The 18,343-nt window shown below is 43.3% G+C and overlaps 1 protein-coding gene across 1 annotated transcript; it reads left to right on the top strand.

The window, feature by feature from the left end:
* The first annotated feature begins 1,228 nt into the window (after positions 1-1,228).
* Positions 1,229-16,829, top strand: LOC146684575 (proteolipid protein 2-like). Its single transcript, XM_085443939.1, has 5 exons — positions 1,229-1,561; positions 14,225-14,380; positions 14,474-14,572; positions 15,548-15,644; positions 15,746-16,829. Exons 1-5 carry the CDS (start codon positions 1,466-1,468, stop codon positions 15,757-15,759), a joined length of 462 nt encoding a protein of 153 aa, XP_085300065.1. The 5' UTR covers positions 1,229-1,465; the 3' UTR covers positions 15,760-16,829.
* Positions 16,830-18,343: the final 1,514 nt, after the last annotated feature.

Raw genomic sequence — 18,343 nt, 5'->3', positions numbered from 1 at the left:
TCACTTTTGTCTCACTGTCCTTGTCACTCTTTCTGTTCTTCATTGTACTACCACAATGTCATCTTTTATGTGATCCCTGTTTTACTTGACTGTATGTCTAAAATGTGATAAAGTTTAAAAAAAAAAGAAAAAAAAGGCTGCAAACCCAAAAAACAAACAAACAAATTGGCGCTTGCTGATAGTAACACCATGTGATTCAGCTAATAACACAGGGATTTCATCATTTGTGAAGCAAGGCTGAAAACACTCAGCAATGTGTGCATCCACGACTGGATGTAATACCGGTTGCTTAGCTGTAGCATTTGTAGCTGAGGGCTTCAGCTTCCGGGTAACGAGGAAATGACGTCATTCACGTAGATTACTGATTGGCAGCGCTAACTCGAAATTTCGAGTTACTTTTCTCAAAATTTTGAGTTAATAAATAGAAATTTCGAGTTAATATGTTGAAATTTCGAGAAAGTAACTCGGAATTTTGAGAAAATAACTCGAAATTTTGAGTTATGGATCCTTTTTTTTTTAGTGGCGGAAACGGGCTTCCACAGCATCAAGACTCCACACACGGCTGAAAATGTTTTGCACACCCGTTTTCTACATTGGGTTTATTTCTGATCAAATACCCTGCACTCCTCATGCCTCGTGCTCATCGTTGCTCCAAAAACCTGGAAACGCCCCTGTTCACGTGCAAGCTGGCATGTCGCACTTTTTTTTTCTTTTTTTGCTCTGCGTGTGCTCAAAGTCACAAATTATGCATATGTCAGCGAATATGATGCAAGGAAAACAATGAAAAGAAAAAAGTTGGACTGAAGCTCTAGTCTTTTGTTTAGCTTCCTGTCAGCCTTCTTGTTTTCACTTATTAAGGGAGACGGGGAAAGTATGTAATAAAGCAAAATAAGTAAACTTGTAACTTGCATGGTTTCTTTGCTCTCTAGCAACCCATTCTCTTCGTCCTACATATAGTTTTTAGGGATTTTAGGGATCTGTGCAAATATTAATAAAGCACAAGCACCAGCACAACAATCCAGTTGTTTATTTGCAGTTAAATAATCCCCGGCAGCGTCACGGTATAAAGCAAATGTAAACAACCTAAAATGACATAACAAAGCATTAAAATAACTTCAGGTAATTACAGAGAAACAGCTCCCCTTAAGGAAAGCAGTAGCGAGCCAAAGCCCGGCAGTGAACTACTACGCCGGTTCCTTGTTCCTCCCTCATGTTTCCGCAGAGCTTCTGTGGTCGTGCTGGCTGGAAGCCAATCAGCGCATTTCATCAAGGTGATTCATCCGCCTGAGGGGAAATAGCGACTTGCCAGTTTAAGCAAGAGTAACGGTAAACCGCACCAGGGCAGCACTCTCTAAACTTTCCTCCACTAAAGAAAGAAAGAAGAACATTTGTTTAATCTGCTCGTAGTTAGGGGTCGAACACACGCAGCACACTGTCTGTTTAGTGAACTTTGATAAAGTACAGAATGGCTGATACAAGTGCGCACGGCTCTCCCAGCTGCGCGGAGAGGCTGAAAAGCTACGTGAATACCCAGAAAGGGTTCATCCTGGCAGCAGAAATAGTAAGTTTGTTTTCACTGTGATATTTGTGTGCCGCTCTGCTGTGATGATCCACGTTTAACGACTCACAGATATGGCTTTAATATGCTGCGTGTAAAGCTCACTTGTAACTAATCAATAATTTATAGATGGTTACGTGGATTTATGTTCTGTATCTATTGATTTTTTAATCACTAATGTGTCATTTTCCCTTTGCTCGGTTTTCTTCTGTTTTGTTATTCACATTTCTCACTCTAGTCTGTCCATATATATCAGAGCGGAAACGAAGCGCCCTACAGGACATGTGCGACTTAGCATATGCTACTTCCGGTGCGAAACTCCTGTAAGGCGCTTCGTTTCCGGTGTGATATTCGTTCCTTGCTGAGGCTTTTCCAAAACAAGTCGACCAAATGGATGAATCAAGGGGCGATTTAGATTTCTCGATTTGTCTTGGGCATTTACGGAATATATATGTAGATGCTGTTCATTGACCTGTCGATATTTTTCCCTGCGCCTCAGAGCAAAACAGAGAAAGGATTCAAATTCTATGTTTCTCAGTATTTGCAAACAGCGGCCCCCCTACTGCACTTTAGAGTCACACTGCTAGCGATCGATGCAGCGATTCAGTACTGTACTGGCACGGAGTAGATCGTCGGCAGCCGATCAGGACAATGTGATGTAAAAAAAAAAAATGCAAACTTGCACTAAAAAATTTGCGAAACAGCAAGGTGAAAGGTGAACCGCGTTATAGCGAGGGACCACTGTAATTTTGAAAGTAAGTCACAACATACTTTTTGTAAATACTAATGTATAGAAACCCTTACTAGCAATAATTCATTTTTTTTGTGTGGCTTTTTCCCACGGTTTGTTGACATGCTGTGTAGGTGTGTACTTGACTAGCTGATATCAACATAACGGGAAACATCTGGCTTTGACTATTATATACCTGTAGTTTGAATGCTGAACATTTGCCTGTTTAAACCATAAGAACTGTTACTATACAGAGATGTGCTTCTGAATGTGGACGATGTGTCTTCTGATTTTGTAATGCAGTGATGTAAACTATGGAACGCCAGGACTGCCATAATGAATTAATTAAATACACCATTAAATAATTAATTAAATGTGGCAATAATTAATTAAAATTGGAATTAATTAATTAAAAAAATAGTTATGACACATGTAATTAATTAATTATTGACACATTTAATTAATTATTTATGTATTTCACATTTTAATTAATTATTGACACATTTAATTAATTATTGACACATTTAATTAATTATTTATGTATTTCACATTTTAATTAATTATTGACACATTTAATTAATTAATTATTGACACATTTAATTAATTATTTATGTATTTCACATTTTAATTAATTATTGACACATTTAATTAATTATTGACACATTTAATTAATTATTTAATGATATATTTATTTATTTCATTTTGGCAGTCCTGGCGCCTGGCTCTCATCATGAAATAATTTCAGCCTCACCCATCAAACTCAGGGGGCGGGGTTAACGCTGCCCATGCAGCTTCTCTAACATTTGATTGGTTGCCGTGCAAAGTAAGTCAAAACAGGCCGATCCTAGATAATCGATTGCTTGTGTAGACTTGGGGCAGCCAGGTATCCCAGAATGCAGATCAAATCACAGGCAGCAATGGTGGTGGTGTAGTTTTAAAATACCCCGTTTTTCTGTCACCAGCTACACTTTTAACAGTGTTTTAGCGGCGAATGTCGCGCCGTATGTCTGGTCAGGTTGTCAACATAGAACATGTTTGCAAAAGTGCTCAGATGTTTTTAGAGATTTCACTACCTCTGCTAACAATTAGCATGCAGAGTGCACCGAGGGGGTTACGTTAACCGGTTTGTTTACATATTCCACTCTCCGTGTTCCACATGTTGCATTCGCAGATTCTCATTTTCACCGAACGATCGTCTCTTTCCGCCTGGTCTTGTGTCTCTGTGCTTCTGTAACATAAAGAACGAGCTGACATTTTTCTCACGAAACCAGCGATCAGCTCAACAGACCCTCAGTTTACCTGCATGCATCCTCCTCCTCATCTGTCAGCTGTTTAACACCTGCTGCTAATTCAAGAAATACGCCTACGTTACCTGGTGATAGTCACAGTTTAACTGGGCAGCCGGTGCTCGATATAAAGCAATGTCAGCGCATTTTTATGCACAAGATAAGTAAATATAGTGTTTTCCCCGAGCGCAGAGCTGCTGGAGCTTGTTTCCTTACAGAGCACATTATAGGCGAACCAGCTTCATCAGCGGCTGATGTCCAATCACCGGCACACAGCTTAGCAGAGTTTTAGCTCTCAGTGGTTAAACGCTGGACTTCATTCACTCAGGTTCTGTCTGTCGGGTCACGTTTACTTCGCTGTTTTATTTACAACTGAGCAAATCGGTTTGGCTGAAGTTAAAGTTACGTTTCATAACTGCATAGTTTCACAGACGTTTAATGGTTCACTGGCACATGTGTTAGACTGAACTATCATCTAAATATCATCTGTTTTTTAATAGTTATTCAACTGTATTCTAAGCACCAGCTGTCTGTTAGAATGTGATTTTTTTTTTTCTCTCTCTGTTGGCAGAGGTATAAAAATGCGCAGGAAAATCTGACGTGCATGGTTTGCCATGCACGTCAGATTTTCCTGCGCATTTTTACCGACGATATTTAGGGAGGAATAAACACACATCAAACATAAATGAACCATTTGCCTGTCTCCATAATTGAGAGCATTTTCTCTTCTTATGTCAACACTCTCTCTCTCATTTTTTTTTTTTTTTGCTTTTTCGGTCATGTTATGTTTACCTGTCAAAGGCTTGTTACAAACTATGAAACACATCGTGCAGACTTCTGGATGTTAGAAGAAAACTAATACTGCTCATGAAGGAGACTAAAGGCAGGAAGGTGTCCTTTAAAACTAAACATGTTAATAGGACCTCCCTATTTATATCATAGTTTATGATATAGCACGTGTATTTCAGTAATAGCCTGCTGATTTCAGTGTAGTGGTGAACAGTCGCACAGCTCACGTAGGCGTTATCTGTGATACTCCTTAACTATAATTTATCCAAGTTAACTTCAGTTAACCATTCAGACAGTTCTTTTGCAATGACAAACATAAACACCCATGCTGCCGGTAGGTTTCCTCAGTGCCAGCTGTTAACATTATAGCTGCTTATGCAGTAACCATGGTAACCACGGACTCTGAGCGGCTGGATCGACGGAGGTCAGACAACAATTTTACATGTATGATCTTAAAACAGGACACAGCCACTATACGTGCTGGCCTCATATCAAATGTGAAGGCAGACTGAATCTATGTTTGACGTTTGTTTATATCTAATCTTCCTTTTCAAACATTTAAACAGCAGCGAGTCTGCAGCTGAGGGAATACAAACTCAAATTGTCGGAACAGGTTTGCTCGTTTCTTGGATTCATTTGGTGATTTATTAAATGTATAACTGTTATTCTAATCTGCTGCCGAGTCTCTTACACTTTTCTTTATGCTGTATATTTTCACGTCATTGGAATAGTTGGAAGTTAGATAGTCAGCTGGGAAACTTTGTGTTAACTCATGGAGCTGAGGATATCGTGGATATCGTGGATATGCTGACCTCGCTGCGTGGTGTACAGAGCGAGGTCAGCATGATTATTCACAATAAAAATATTAGCCGAACATCATGAAGTCTGTATGTGTTTCATAGTGTCGAACAACCTTTGTACAGTTAAAGCCAGCAGTTACTACATGACGGAAACACCAACGTTATCTCTTTTATGCGTTTATACACAGGTCACGCTGATTACTGAACAAAAACCCAAAGATCAGATGTTAAACAGATTTATTTGCTCTCTCGCCTCCTTAAACATGTTTTTAATGTTAGTTATAATTCAGAATTGGCGACTGAAACACGTAGGACACATAAGAACATCAGGAAATAAAACATCGATAAATATAACCTCAGTAAAAGAAGTCAGCGGGGGTTACTACAGCTGTGTACCGGGGCCTGCGCTTTGTCGGTGGGATTGCTTGCGAAGCGAGCGGGTCTATCCCACGCTTTGCCGTGAGACTGGGCAGACATCTCCGAAATCATCGAAGCACTTTTGCAAAGAGGCTGTATCTTGACAAACCGACCAGACACATGAAGATTAAACCACTACATTCTCGGCTAAAAAAATATTAAAACGGTATTTGGTGACACACAAACAGGGTTTTTCAAAGTTCAGTTCTGTTAGCTTCCACATGCCGGTTGTTGTGTGCTAGAAACAATGGCCACCAGGCCAAAGCAATGGTTTTGAACTAAAAATAAAGACAAGATGATAGTTTATTAAATTTTAATGGAATTTGCAGATTGTTTCGGTGAAGTTTAATAAACTCATTGCTATCTAAAATATAACAGGACACTGGAGTATATTCTCAAGCATCTCACACTTCTGATAATCAGTTGTCTGCTTGACGTTTATTCAGCGGTGTAAAAACTATAACTTTAATCTCAGCCAAACCGATTTACTCAGGAACAAATAAAATACTAAAAAAATCCAAACAATAACATTTTTAGGTTATCTAAGTGACTCCTATATCATGTTTAACCTGAGTAGCAAAAGACAGCGGTGGGTTTGAAAACGATTTGCCGGGAGTCTGGTGTTCTCACGGGCTCTAGTGAGCCTTGCTCCCGGCTAGCTATTGAGCTAGTGGGTAACAGACGTCTCCGAAAACGTCGGAGCACTTTTGAAAATATGTGGTGTCTTGATAAACTGAGCAGATATTTGAGGTTTAGACAGATACATTCTCGCCTGAAAATATGTTAAATGTTTATTTTGTGACCCAGAAAGAGTAATAAGAGTAATATTAAAACGAACTAGCTGCCGCCATTATTGGAAACTGAGCTGGGCTGCGCTATGAATTCTGGGACAGAGCTACCTCTTCTTCGGGGTTTAACGGCAGCTGGCATCCTTGTACATGGAGTGCGGCCATCTTCTGTTTCAGTCTGTTATTACAGGGGGTGGCTGTAGCTCAAGTGGCAGAGCAAGTCAGCCACTAATCAGAAGGTTGGTGGTTCGATCCCAGGCTGCATCCTGGCTGCATGCCAAATATCCTTGGGCAAGATACTAACCCCATGTTTGCCTACTGGTGGTGGTCAGAGGGCCCGGTCCGGCAGCCTCGCCTCTGTCAGTGCGCCCCAGGGCAGCTGTGGCTACAATGTAGCTTGCTATCGCCAGTGTGTGAATGTGTGTGTGAATGGGTGAATGACTGAATGTAGTGTAAAGCGCTTTGGGGTCCTATGGACTATACAAATGCAGGCCATTTACCATTTTACACTCTTAAATATTACTACTTATTCCTGCGTCTTTTGTGATCTTACAAAGCTTCAAATGACGCGTCGACTATTAAATCAGTCGTCGACGATTTTGATAGTCGACGTAATCGTGACTATTCGACTAATCGTGGCAGCCCTAATGCATAGTAATAAGACAACAGTACGGTAGGGCTGCCACAAACGATTATTTTGATAGTCGACTAGTCACCGATTATTTTTGCGATTAGTCGACTAATCAGATCATCATCCATTGGACGTAAAACTACAGCTTATTGCACCAGCAGCATCTGCTCTTACATAACTATCATTAGCTTACAGCTTTAAGTGTTTAAGGTCTGTGCTAACTAAAAATAAAGACAAGATGATAGTTTATTAAATTTTAATGAAATTTGCAGATTGTTTCGGTGAAGTTTAATAAACTCCTTGCTATCTAAAATATAACAGGACACTGGAGTATATTCTGGAGCATCTCACACTTCTGATAATCAGTTGTCTGCTTGATGTTTATTCAGCTGTGTAAAAACTATAACTTTAATCTCAGACAAACTGATTTACTCAGGAACAAATAAAATACAAAAAAAAAAAATCCAAACAATAACATTTTAAGTTATCTAAGTGAAATCATATATATTTAACCTGAGTAGCGAAAGACGGCGGTGGGTTTGAAAACGATTTGCGGGGAGTCCGGTGTTCTCACGGCGCTAGTGAGCCTAGCCCCCGGCTCGCTAACGAGCTAGTGGGTAACAGATGTCTCCGAAAACGTCGGAGCGCTTTTGAAAATATGTGGTGTCCTGATAAACTGAGCAGATATTTGAGGTTTACACAGCTACATTCTCGCCTGAAAATATGTTAAACGTTTATTTTGTGACCCAGAAAGAATAATAAGAGTAACATTAAAACTAACTAGCTGCCGCCATTGTTGGAAACTGCGCTGGGCCGTGCTATGAATTCTGGGACACAGCTGCTCCTTCTTCTTCTTCTTCTTCTTCGGGGTTTAGCGGTAGCTGACATCCTTGTACATGCAATGCTGCCATCTTCTGTTTCAGTCCGTTATTACACTCTTAAATCCTGCCACTTATTCCTGCGTCTTTTGTGATCTTACAAAGCTTCAAACGACGCGTCGACTATTACCGTAAATGTCGGGCTATAAGCCGCTACTTTTTGCACAAGCTTTGAACCCTGCGGCTTTTAGTCAGGTGCGGCTTTTCTGTGGATTGTCCGTGATTTTTGTCATATCGTAAGACGATTTGTTTTGTGTGTTCCGCTGTTGTACGGCACTACGTTGCCTGGCGGAAGGATCGGGGTTCAAGAGTGGTATGTTAGTCACATGTCCGTCCGCCAGGCAACGTAGTGCCGTACGAAGTAGCGCGAAAAACAAACTTCAAAGTAGCGCTACGCGTTCAGCGGGAGTCGTGGATGATGAGCGGCGATAAACTTGCAAGTTATGCCCAAAAAGCAAGTTATGCCCAACTCCACCAGTGGATTCTGACAGCGTGGAAAAGTGTGAAAACATCCACGATCACCAACGGATTTTGAAGGGCTGGACTGCTGCATGATGGAGAGGAGGACACCGCCACGGCCCTTCTGAGGGTGTTCGACTCTGACACTGACAATGAGGATTTCTTTGGTTTTGAAAGTGACAACGAAGGAGAGAAGAAGAGTGGATGACGAAGCCATCATGAGCCTGTTTGTATCCGACACTGGAGAAGAGGACTTTGGTGGTTTTAGTGCGTAGGAAGAAGAGAAAGATGGTGGTGAATGACTGACTTTTCTTCTTGTTAAAGCTGTGTCACTGCACCTGAGCCTAAAAGGTAGGCCGAATCTATTGTTCTGGTGTGCTGTAGGTTATTGTTATGTACTACATGTGCAAATATGTACCCATAACTTGTTTTTCAAAATATTAATAAAAGTGATGTCTCCAAACAGCCATCTCTTTCCTGACAATTCCCTTTGTGCATATTCTCTTACATATGATAAGTCAACATTGAAACACCTGCGGCTTTTGGTCAGGTGCGGCTAATGTATGTACAAAACAGGATTTTCCCCTGATTTTAGCTTGTGCGGCTAATATTTAGGTGCGCTTTGTAGTCCGGGAAATACGGTAAATCAGTCGTCGATGATTTTGATAGTCGACGTAATCGTGACTAGTCGACAAATCGTGGCAGCCCTACAGTACGGATTGAGTAATATGATTACAGAAGCTTTGGAATATAGGACTTTTACTTGTAGTTGATTTATGTTTCCTTCAGGCAGAGAATGAATACCTTTTTAAAATGTTTGTCAGCTTCACATTAAGCTCTTGAGTCGAAGTTTTACCACATCACCCTACATGACTCGAGGGAAATGACTTGTGTTAAAACAACCAAACATGTACAAATTGCCAGATATTTGTCTATTGTCTTGTGTAGTCTGGAAGATAAGTGGATCTACTTGAGGCGACTTTTGTTGTGATTTGGCGCTATATAAATAAAATTGAATTGAATTGGATGACAGGGTGGGTGCAGTTTTCTCTGTGGTGGGGTTGGGTGGGCTGTCCCGGGCTCTGTGGGGCCGGGTGGCGCTGCTGAACTGGGCCCCGGTCCGGATGGGCCTAGACATTGAGGGCTATCAGGAGGGGCTATGTGCTTACCTGCTGCTCTCTGACAGGTAGCTCCATGCCCTCCTGAGTTTTAAATGCACCTTAGTGCACACATGCATCAACACTACATATGAGCGGGCGGAGGGAGGTTTGGAGTCTTCACACACCCCCGTTCTCTGTTGCCTGTTGGGGTGGGGGGACTGGGAGGAGTATCTGTGTGTGCCCTCTAGCAGATCATTACTTGAGGAACCTGTTTAAATACAAGCACGCTCATGCTCACAGGTGTACACACGGGTGCTCACACACACAAACTACACCCTTTTTGGCTCCTACCTCAAAGCACACTGTGCGCTGTCGATCTTACGTGCTGCACAATAATATTCAGTATTTAGTATTTACTGTAAACAGAATAATGATGGCATACACTCAGAAAAATAAAGGTGCCAACTGGATTGGCAATTTAGATTGGCTTTTAGATTTCTGCTGTATGTTTGATTATTATTTAGGGCTGTGCGATATGACCAAAATCTCATATCCCAATATAAGAATTCTATCGTCCGATAACTATATAAATCACAAAAATGTAACATTTTCTGCAAATTCTGTGAATCTCGGGCAGCTCGTCTTGCGGGAAGTGTTTCCAGCTGCGCGTCATGTTGCTGGAGTCGAGTGTTTTAACCGATGCATGAAACTATACATTTTTAGACATAAGTTGTAAAGGCTGCCGTTTTCTTTGAGTATTTATTACACAGCGTGCTGCGGGGAAAAGCCTGTTCTAACGTTTGAGTCTAAGGTTTATTTTTTTAGCACCTGTCGGCTCTTTTTTAATTCTCATCCGTAAATAATCTGCTCTTTCACGTGATTGTTTATTTTGAAAAGTCTCAACAGGATCTTGAGCTTTATTGTGAAAGGTTTATGTGGAACATAAACAAGCGGACACGCAATGCTGTTACCGTCGTTGTTGCTAACCACAACACATAAAAACAGGCGCCTGTCCGTCCGTAGTGGTTATATTAAATATGAGAAAGAGAGAACTTTAATAAATCAATATAGCCACTACAGTGACCATCAAAACGATGAAAAAATATTGTCGTAAACAGTTTATTTTGCGACACCACGAAACAAACGATAGCGTAAAATGAAACGATAGACGTTTTTATATCATCATCCGATATATATCGTTATGTCGAACAGCCCTATTAATAATGTATTTTATGTATTTCTTTTATATTACTATGAAGCACTTTGTGGTTTTTATCCTGTGAAAAGTGCTATATAAATAAATTGATTCATAAGACCCTTATGAAAAGGACACCGAGGGAACAGTTTACCCTGCCCGGGATAGGGTCACCGGGGCCCCGCCCTGGAGCCAGGCCCGGGGAGGGTGCCCGAGGGCGAGCGTCTGGTGGCCGGGCCTTAGTCCATGGGGCCCGGCCGGGCACAGCCCGAAGAGGAGACATGGGCCCATCCTCCCGCAGGCCCACCACCCGCAGGAGGCGCCATAGGGGTCGGGTGCATTGTGTGTCGGGTGGCGGCCAGGAGCGGAGGCCCTGGCGGACTGACCCCCGGCTGCCAAGACTGGCAATAGGGACATGGAATGTCACCTCTCTGGTGGGGAAGGAGCCTGAGTTAGTGCGTGAGGTTGAGAGGTACCGGCTAGATATAGTCGGGCTCACCTCTACACATGGCTTGGGCTCTGGAACCAGTCTCCTGGAGAGGGGCTGGACTCTGTCTCAGTCTGGAGTTGCCCCTGGTGAGAGGCGGCGGGCTGGGGTGGGTATCCTAATATCCCCTCGGCTTGCTGCCGGTACGTTGGGGTTTTTCCCGGTGGACGAGAGGGTTTGTTCCCTGCGCCTTAGGGTCGGGGAACGGGTCCTGACTGTCATCTGCGCTTATGCGCCGAGTGGCAGTTCAGAGTACCCAGCCTTCTTAGAGTCCCTGGGGGGGGGTGCTGGAGGGTGCTCCACCTGGAGACTCTGTTGTCCTGCTGGGAGACTTCAATGCTCACGTGGGTAACGACAGCGAGACCTGGAGGGGCGTGATTGGGAGGAACGGCCTCCCTGATCTGAACCCGAGCGGTGCTCTGTTATTGGACTTCTGTGCTAACCACAGCTTGGCCATAACGAACACCCTGTTCGAACATAAGAGTGTCCATAAGTGCACGTGGCACCAGGACGCTCTAGGCCGTAGGTCGATGATCGATTTTGTAATCGTATCAGCAGACCTGCGACCATATGTTCTGGACACTCGGGTAAAGAGAGGGGCTGAGCTGTCAACTGATCACCACCTGGTGGTGAGTTGGATCAGGTGGCGGGGGAAGACGCTGGACAGACCTGGTGCACCTAAACGCGTAGTGAGGGTGTGCTGGGAACGTCTAGCAGAGGCCCCAGTCCGCGAGATCTTCAACGCACACCTCCGGCAGAGCTTCAACAGCATTCCGAGGGAGACCGGGGACATTGAGTCCGAATGGACCATGTTCAGCGTCTCCATTGCCGAAGCTGCTGCATTGAGCTGCGGCCGCAAGGTGGTGGGTGCCTGCCGTGGTGGTAATCCCCGAACCAAATGGTGGACACCAGAGGTGAAGGGAGCCACCAGGCTGAAGAAGGAGTCCTATCGGGCTTGGTTAGCCTGTGGGACTCCGGAGGCAGCCGACAGGTATCGACAGGCCAAGCGGAATGCGGCTCGGGCAGTGGCTGAAGCAAAAACTCGGGTGTGGGAGGAGTTCGGAGAGGCCATGGAAAAAGACTTTCGGACTGCCTCGAAGAGATTCTGGCAAACCGTCAGACGTCTCAGGAGGGGAAAGCGGTGCTCTACCTGCACTGTGTATAGTGCTGGCGGAGCGCTGCTGACGTCGACTGAGAAAATTGTCAGGCGGTGGAAGGAATACTTCAAGGACCTCCTTAATCCCACTGACACGTCTTCCGAGGAGGAAGCAGAGTCTGGGGATGAGGGGAATGACCCGCCAATTTCCGGGGGTGAGGTCACTGAGGCAGTTAAACAACTCCTTGGTGGCAGAGCCCCTGGTGTTGATGAGGTCCGCCCCGAGTTCCTGAAGGCTCTGGACGTTGTAGGGCTGTCCTGGTTGACACGCCTCTGCAATGTTGCGTGGAGATCAGGGGCAGTACCTGTGGACTGGCAGACCGGGGTGGTGGTCCCCATCTTTAAGAAAGGGGACCGGAGGGTGTGTTCCAATTACAGGGGGATCACACTCCTCAGCCTCCCTGGGAAAGTCTATGCCAGGGTGCTGGAAAGGAGAGTTCGTCCGTTAGTCGAACCTCGGATACAGGAGGAACAATGCGGTTTTCGTCCTGGTCGCGGAACACTGGACCAGCTCTTTATCCTCTCCAGGATACTTGAGGGGGCATGGGAGTTTGCCCAACCAGTCTACATGTGTTTTGTGGACTTGGAGAAGGCATTCGACCGTGTCCCTCGGGGTGTCCTGTGGGAGGTGTTGCGGGAATATGGGGTGTCTGGCCCATTGCTACGGGCCATTCGATCCCTATACAACCGTTGCAAGAGCTTGGTTCGCATTGCCGGCAATAAGTCGGACTCGTTCCCGGTGGGTGATGGGCTTCGCCAGGGCTGCCCTTTGTCTCCAGTTCTGTTCATAATTTTTATGGACAGGATTTCTAGGCGCAGCCAAGTGGCGGAGGGCTTTCGCTTTGGTGGCCTCAGAATCTCATCTCTGATTTTTGCAGATGATGTGGTTCTGTTGGCTTCATCGGGTGAAGGCCTCCAGCTCGCACTGGAACGGTTCGCAGCCAAGTGTGAAGCAGCGGGAATGAGGATCAGCACCTCCAAATCTGAGGCCATGGTTCTCAGCCGGAAAAGGGTGGAGTGCCCACTCCGGGTCGGGGATGAGTTCCTGCCCCAAGTGGAGGAGTTCAAGTATCTCGGGGTCTTGTTCGCGAGTGATGGGAGAAGGGAGCCGGAGATCGACAGACGGATTGGGGCTGCAGCTGCAGTAATGCGGACGTTGCACCGGTCCGTCGTGGTGAAGAGGGAGCTGAGTGTAAAAGCGAAGCTCTCAATTTACCGGTCGATCTATGTCCCTACCCTCACCTATGGCCACGAGCTGTGGGTAGTGACCGAAAGAACGAGATCGCGGATACAAGCGGCAGAAATGAGCTTCCTCCGAAGGGTGGCTGGCCTCTCCCTTAGAGATAGGGTGAGAAGTTCGGCCATCCGGGAGGGGCTCAGAGTAGAGCAGCTGCTGCTCCACATCGAAAGGAGCCAGCTGAGGTGGTTCGGGCATCTGACAAGGATGCCCCCTGGGCGCCTCCTGGGTGAGGTGTTCCAGGCATGTCCCACCGGGAGGAGGCCCCGGGGCAGACCCAGGACACGCTGGAGAGATTATATCTCTCGGCTGGCCTGGGAACGCCTTGGTATTCCCCCGGACAAGCTGGAGGAGGTGGCTGGGGAGAGGGAGGTCTGGGCCTCTTTGCTTAGGCTGCTGCCCCCGCGACCCGACCCCGGACAAAGCGGATGACGATGGATGGATGGATGGATGGATGGATGGATGGATGGATGGATGGATGATTTTATTCATTTACTGTCCAGCTGGACGTGACAGCTCTATAGACAGATTATTTTCTGTTGCTGTGTGACGCTACAAAAATGTGCAGTCCTATCTCAGAGAAATTGCAGCTGATTTTTATACCTGGAAATTCTAACAGGGTAGAGGAATTTACGCAGTGTGGGTGTTAGTTTCCTGTGAAATTTACACTGATATCAAGTCTTATCTCCTCTTTTCTCTCATCTCTATCTTAGCTTGTCAGTTTTATCGTCATCATCTGCTATGTTTCTTCCTGGTGTGGAGGCTACACTACGTTGCCCATATGTGAGATGACCCTCTCCATGATCTTCTTCGGCATCTTCATGATGGACCTGGACAAGCAGTTCTTAGGGATCAACTGGGTCTGGACTGTGAGTCCGCACACACATAACTACATGCACACACTCTGACACATTTCTGTGCTAAATTGCATAATGCTTCATCTTTTGCTTCCCTTTGTGCAGGATCTGTTCCGTGCTGCAGTTGGTGCCGTCTTATACATCATCACCTCTCTGGTCAATCTCATTGGAGGATCTAGGGATGGAGCTTGTATGGCAGGCGCGGTTAGTTAAGCCAGAATGACTCAGCCTGAGTTCTTAGCTGCATACTGAATCCGCTCATATTTATTTCTCTGTTTATCTTGACAACTGATGGCTGTTACCACTGACTAATTTCGGTGCTGCCAGTTATACATGTGAAAACTGAATGCCTGGTGTTTTTGTCACTTTTTTGTGTTCAATATGAAACACTCAGACTTTCTGAAAAAGCAGGCACTCAACATTGAGTAATGTTCATACTGCAATACTTCCTTCCTTTTTGACTACAACTGTAGACTGTGACTTATCACCTTACTTTAGCTCATTCAAAAATTTCTAAGACAAAAAAAATCCAGATATAACACTGAATCCATGTGTCATTTAGTTTGAATGTTAGTTTATTGTTGCCAAAAACAGGACACGGTGATGACCGGAAATCAGTTTCAGACTGATTTCCCAGCCGGGACCAGGGACCCTGAATTTGATAAACCTTTAAAAAGATGGGAGTTAATGTAGTTTTTTGACATATACTACTGGATGTACTGACAACTGTCACTGTATTACTTTGGTCATGAGGTCTGACTGAACATACTGCTGCTCTCACTGAAAACTCTCAGTGCAGATTCACAAATCCTCAGATGAACAATGAGCAATTTTGACAAGTCCCTTTGAGTGAGAGAAGTTGATCATGCTCCTAATGACAGATTTTCTGTATGTTAAAGATAAATTTCACATCTCATTTCCCCACCACAACCATCCTCGTGGTATGCTATGTCTACACGTAGTCTTTTGTATTAATCACGTGTTTAGTCCCAAACATGTGCTTTGCAGCTGTATATCAGGCACAAGTCTGTCCCCACATTGGCTTCTTCATGAACCAAAGTGTCTAATAGTGTGAAGAGCACAAAGTCTTCTGGCACTTAACTTTAACAAAATACTGATAATTTATTTAGATTGTATTTGTGTTAGTTGTGATTCTGATTGTCAGTTCTTGCTTCTTAGGTGTTAGGGTTGTTCGCTGGGCTGATATTTGCATACGACACCTACACAATCTTCCTCCAAATCCAAAGTAACAGACAGCACTCAGCAGCTCCAACTGGTGAGAAAAACAGTTTTTGTTAATGCATTCAAAATGCGTTCTTGGTTTTATTTGATATGTGCAATTTTCTCTAATATCTTGACTGTTTTTGTTTTTAACAGATGGCAGAGTTTAAATGTTCTCACACAGAAATACTTCTGTCAAGAACACAGAAGAACCAAAAGCAGTCATTTGGGCAAAGGTTAACAGAGGAGCGGGTCAGAGAGGAGGATGGACAGTAAAATGAGCAAGTCACAGTTTAATAAATGCTGCTGCATGGCCTGAACAGATGAAATGGATCTTAAAGAATGAAGCCAGAAAAGAAGATGACATAGCCTTAATAAGGGGTGCTGGCATCTGTCTGTATGTCTACTCCATGAGGGATTCCCCTCTCAAACTTTTATTCCAACCAGAGTAAAACGGGAAAGATTATGAAAGAGCGACCTAGCACTCACAGAATCCTCAACCGATGCTTCTGAGATAATTCCATAACAGCAAAGACGCTGGTAAAGTGTAACCTCCCGGGGGATAAAAAGCTTTTTAAAGCATTATTTTGGGGGCAGCAAACTCATAAAGCACTCTTTTTTTCTAGGTGTCCCCTTAATCACTGAAATAAGAGTTCATTTTCATAATCCTTTAAAATATCTCCCCATATAAGTGCCCAATGGTCTTATCAAGATGCCAAATGGCCAGACTTCCTTCTAGGAGGACTTTGGATGACGTCATCATGCAAATTGTCTAATACACCTGTCTACTGTTAATGGACTGCTGTAGTAAATAGTAACTGTGTTATTTGGGCTTCAGAAGAAACTGACACAGAGGTGGTGCTTTTTGAATCGTTTAATATTATAAATGTCTTCTTGGGGGACTTTTTTTGTACTTTCTCAGCTGGTTACACCTTTGCTTTTCTGTTATTTAACCCTCTGAAGGCAGGCGTTGCAGATTTGCAACAAGTAAAAGCTAACAACCTGATTAACCCACATACATATTTTATGAGGATTTTTTACTGAGAAGTACCACTGCAGGTATTCTTTTGTGCATTAGCAACAAAAACTTAATTTGAGCCTGAGAGGGTTAATAGTGTTCTGTGTGTTTTACAGTGCCTTAAAAGTCTCATTCAGAGTAACCAGTTCCCTCACCTTCTTCCGTTTCATCTTTTGTTTCTAAGTACTAAAACATTTGCTGATTAATAAAAATGAAATCAATCTTTGGCCGTTTTCCTTCAAGAGTTTTGGAATTTAGGACCCATAGACAGCCCATTAACTAAACAACCACACTTTTATTATTTAAAATTACATCATGCCTACAGCTCTTGGATTCTTGCTCCGGTTATGCATTTTTCTTACATTTATAACACATTTTTAAGGTGGTACAATATTTTTCTGTAGACATTTTATACTGCTCAGTAGCACAGTCCATTTTTTGAACATGCTATGTTAACATTAGGATATGTACTGCGAGTGTTTCCTCAACCCCTTTGGTGTTTTTGCTTTTTTTTTAAATTTCATTTTAATATGCTTTACAAAAGTCTGTAATTTAAAAGTTCAAAGGGAAACAAAAGCCATTTTACCACAAAGAAGATCAGTTTTCTGGCTTGCTCTGTACACTCATGTGTCCTGCTAAATTATCTTAAAGTGCTTCATTTACAAGTGTATACAGTCATGGTAAAAAGTACACTATCTGTTCAAAGGTATTGCATATCAGGACACCTGGTCCTTGTCAGGTCTATAAAAATTGGGTAAATACAGCACGAGATAAACAAAAAGATGACGTGATATATACAGAAGCAATCCTGAGAAAAACTAAATACGCTCCCATGATTCAGTCATGGAATGACCTTTACTAGCAATAACTTGACGTAATCATTTTCACGAGATAAACAAAAAGACAACCTGAAATTATTCGAGAGCTAAATTTTTAAAGGATAAAATACAGTTTCAAAGCAAAGGAATTCAATGTCAAAATATAAAATTCAATTTAGTGATGATCATTTTCAAACCAATAAATTGAATTTCAAATTAGACTAATTCAAATTCAGTTTTTAAAAGCATTTATTCAAGTTACAATTCAGAATTCAGCAGAAATTAGGTTTTATTTTCGGAAGTATAGGTAAAAGGAAAAGACAGCGGCCGACAGCGCTGTAAAAAAAACCGTAGACTTGTGCGCAACAAGCAAGCGAATAATGAAGAGAACAGATTTTTAGACGGGGAACTTTTCTTGAAGTATACTGAGAGAGAGAGAGAGAGAGAGATGTCCATGAAGTGTGATTTTATCGTGGTGGAGGCAAAACAGCAAAAGTCAGAGGTATTTCATGACGATGTCAAATTCAAATTTGACAAATAAAATTTGAATTTGACGATGTTTATGTGAAGCGTAGTTTGGATCTTCTTTTGCTGCTGGTTCAGTCATATTGTTTGTCTAGCGCAAAAAAGACGTAAACACAAAGCAGGGACCCGCCGAAACATCAGAATCAGCGAGCTGTCGGCTTTGAGCCCCGTCAGGTGAGAAAGGCCACTTTGTGCAGAATCCGTGTTCCTGCTCTCATTTACTGTTTTAGCTGTTTGGTGGTTGTTGAAATTGTGTGCGGTTTAACCTGAGATTCTGGCATTTCCGGCAAAATTAATTTATATAAAAAAAATCGATTCAGGATTTTAATTGATATCACGTTATCCAAGCTAGAATCGATTTAAATCAATAACCAAAACACGCCCCTACTACTA

This window comes from Copadichromis virginalis, linkage group LG20, assembly GCF_057382275.1.
Source record: "Copadichromis virginalis isolate Kocher_CV1m ecotype Utaka linkage group LG20, C_Virginalis_male_GT1.1, whole genome shotgun sequence".
Taxonomy (NCBI): domain Eukaryota; kingdom Metazoa; phylum Chordata; class Actinopteri; order Cichliformes; family Cichlidae; genus Copadichromis; species Copadichromis virginalis.
Note: the sequence above shows the minus strand (reverse complement) of the source record. Positions and strands in the feature narration are given on the sequence as shown.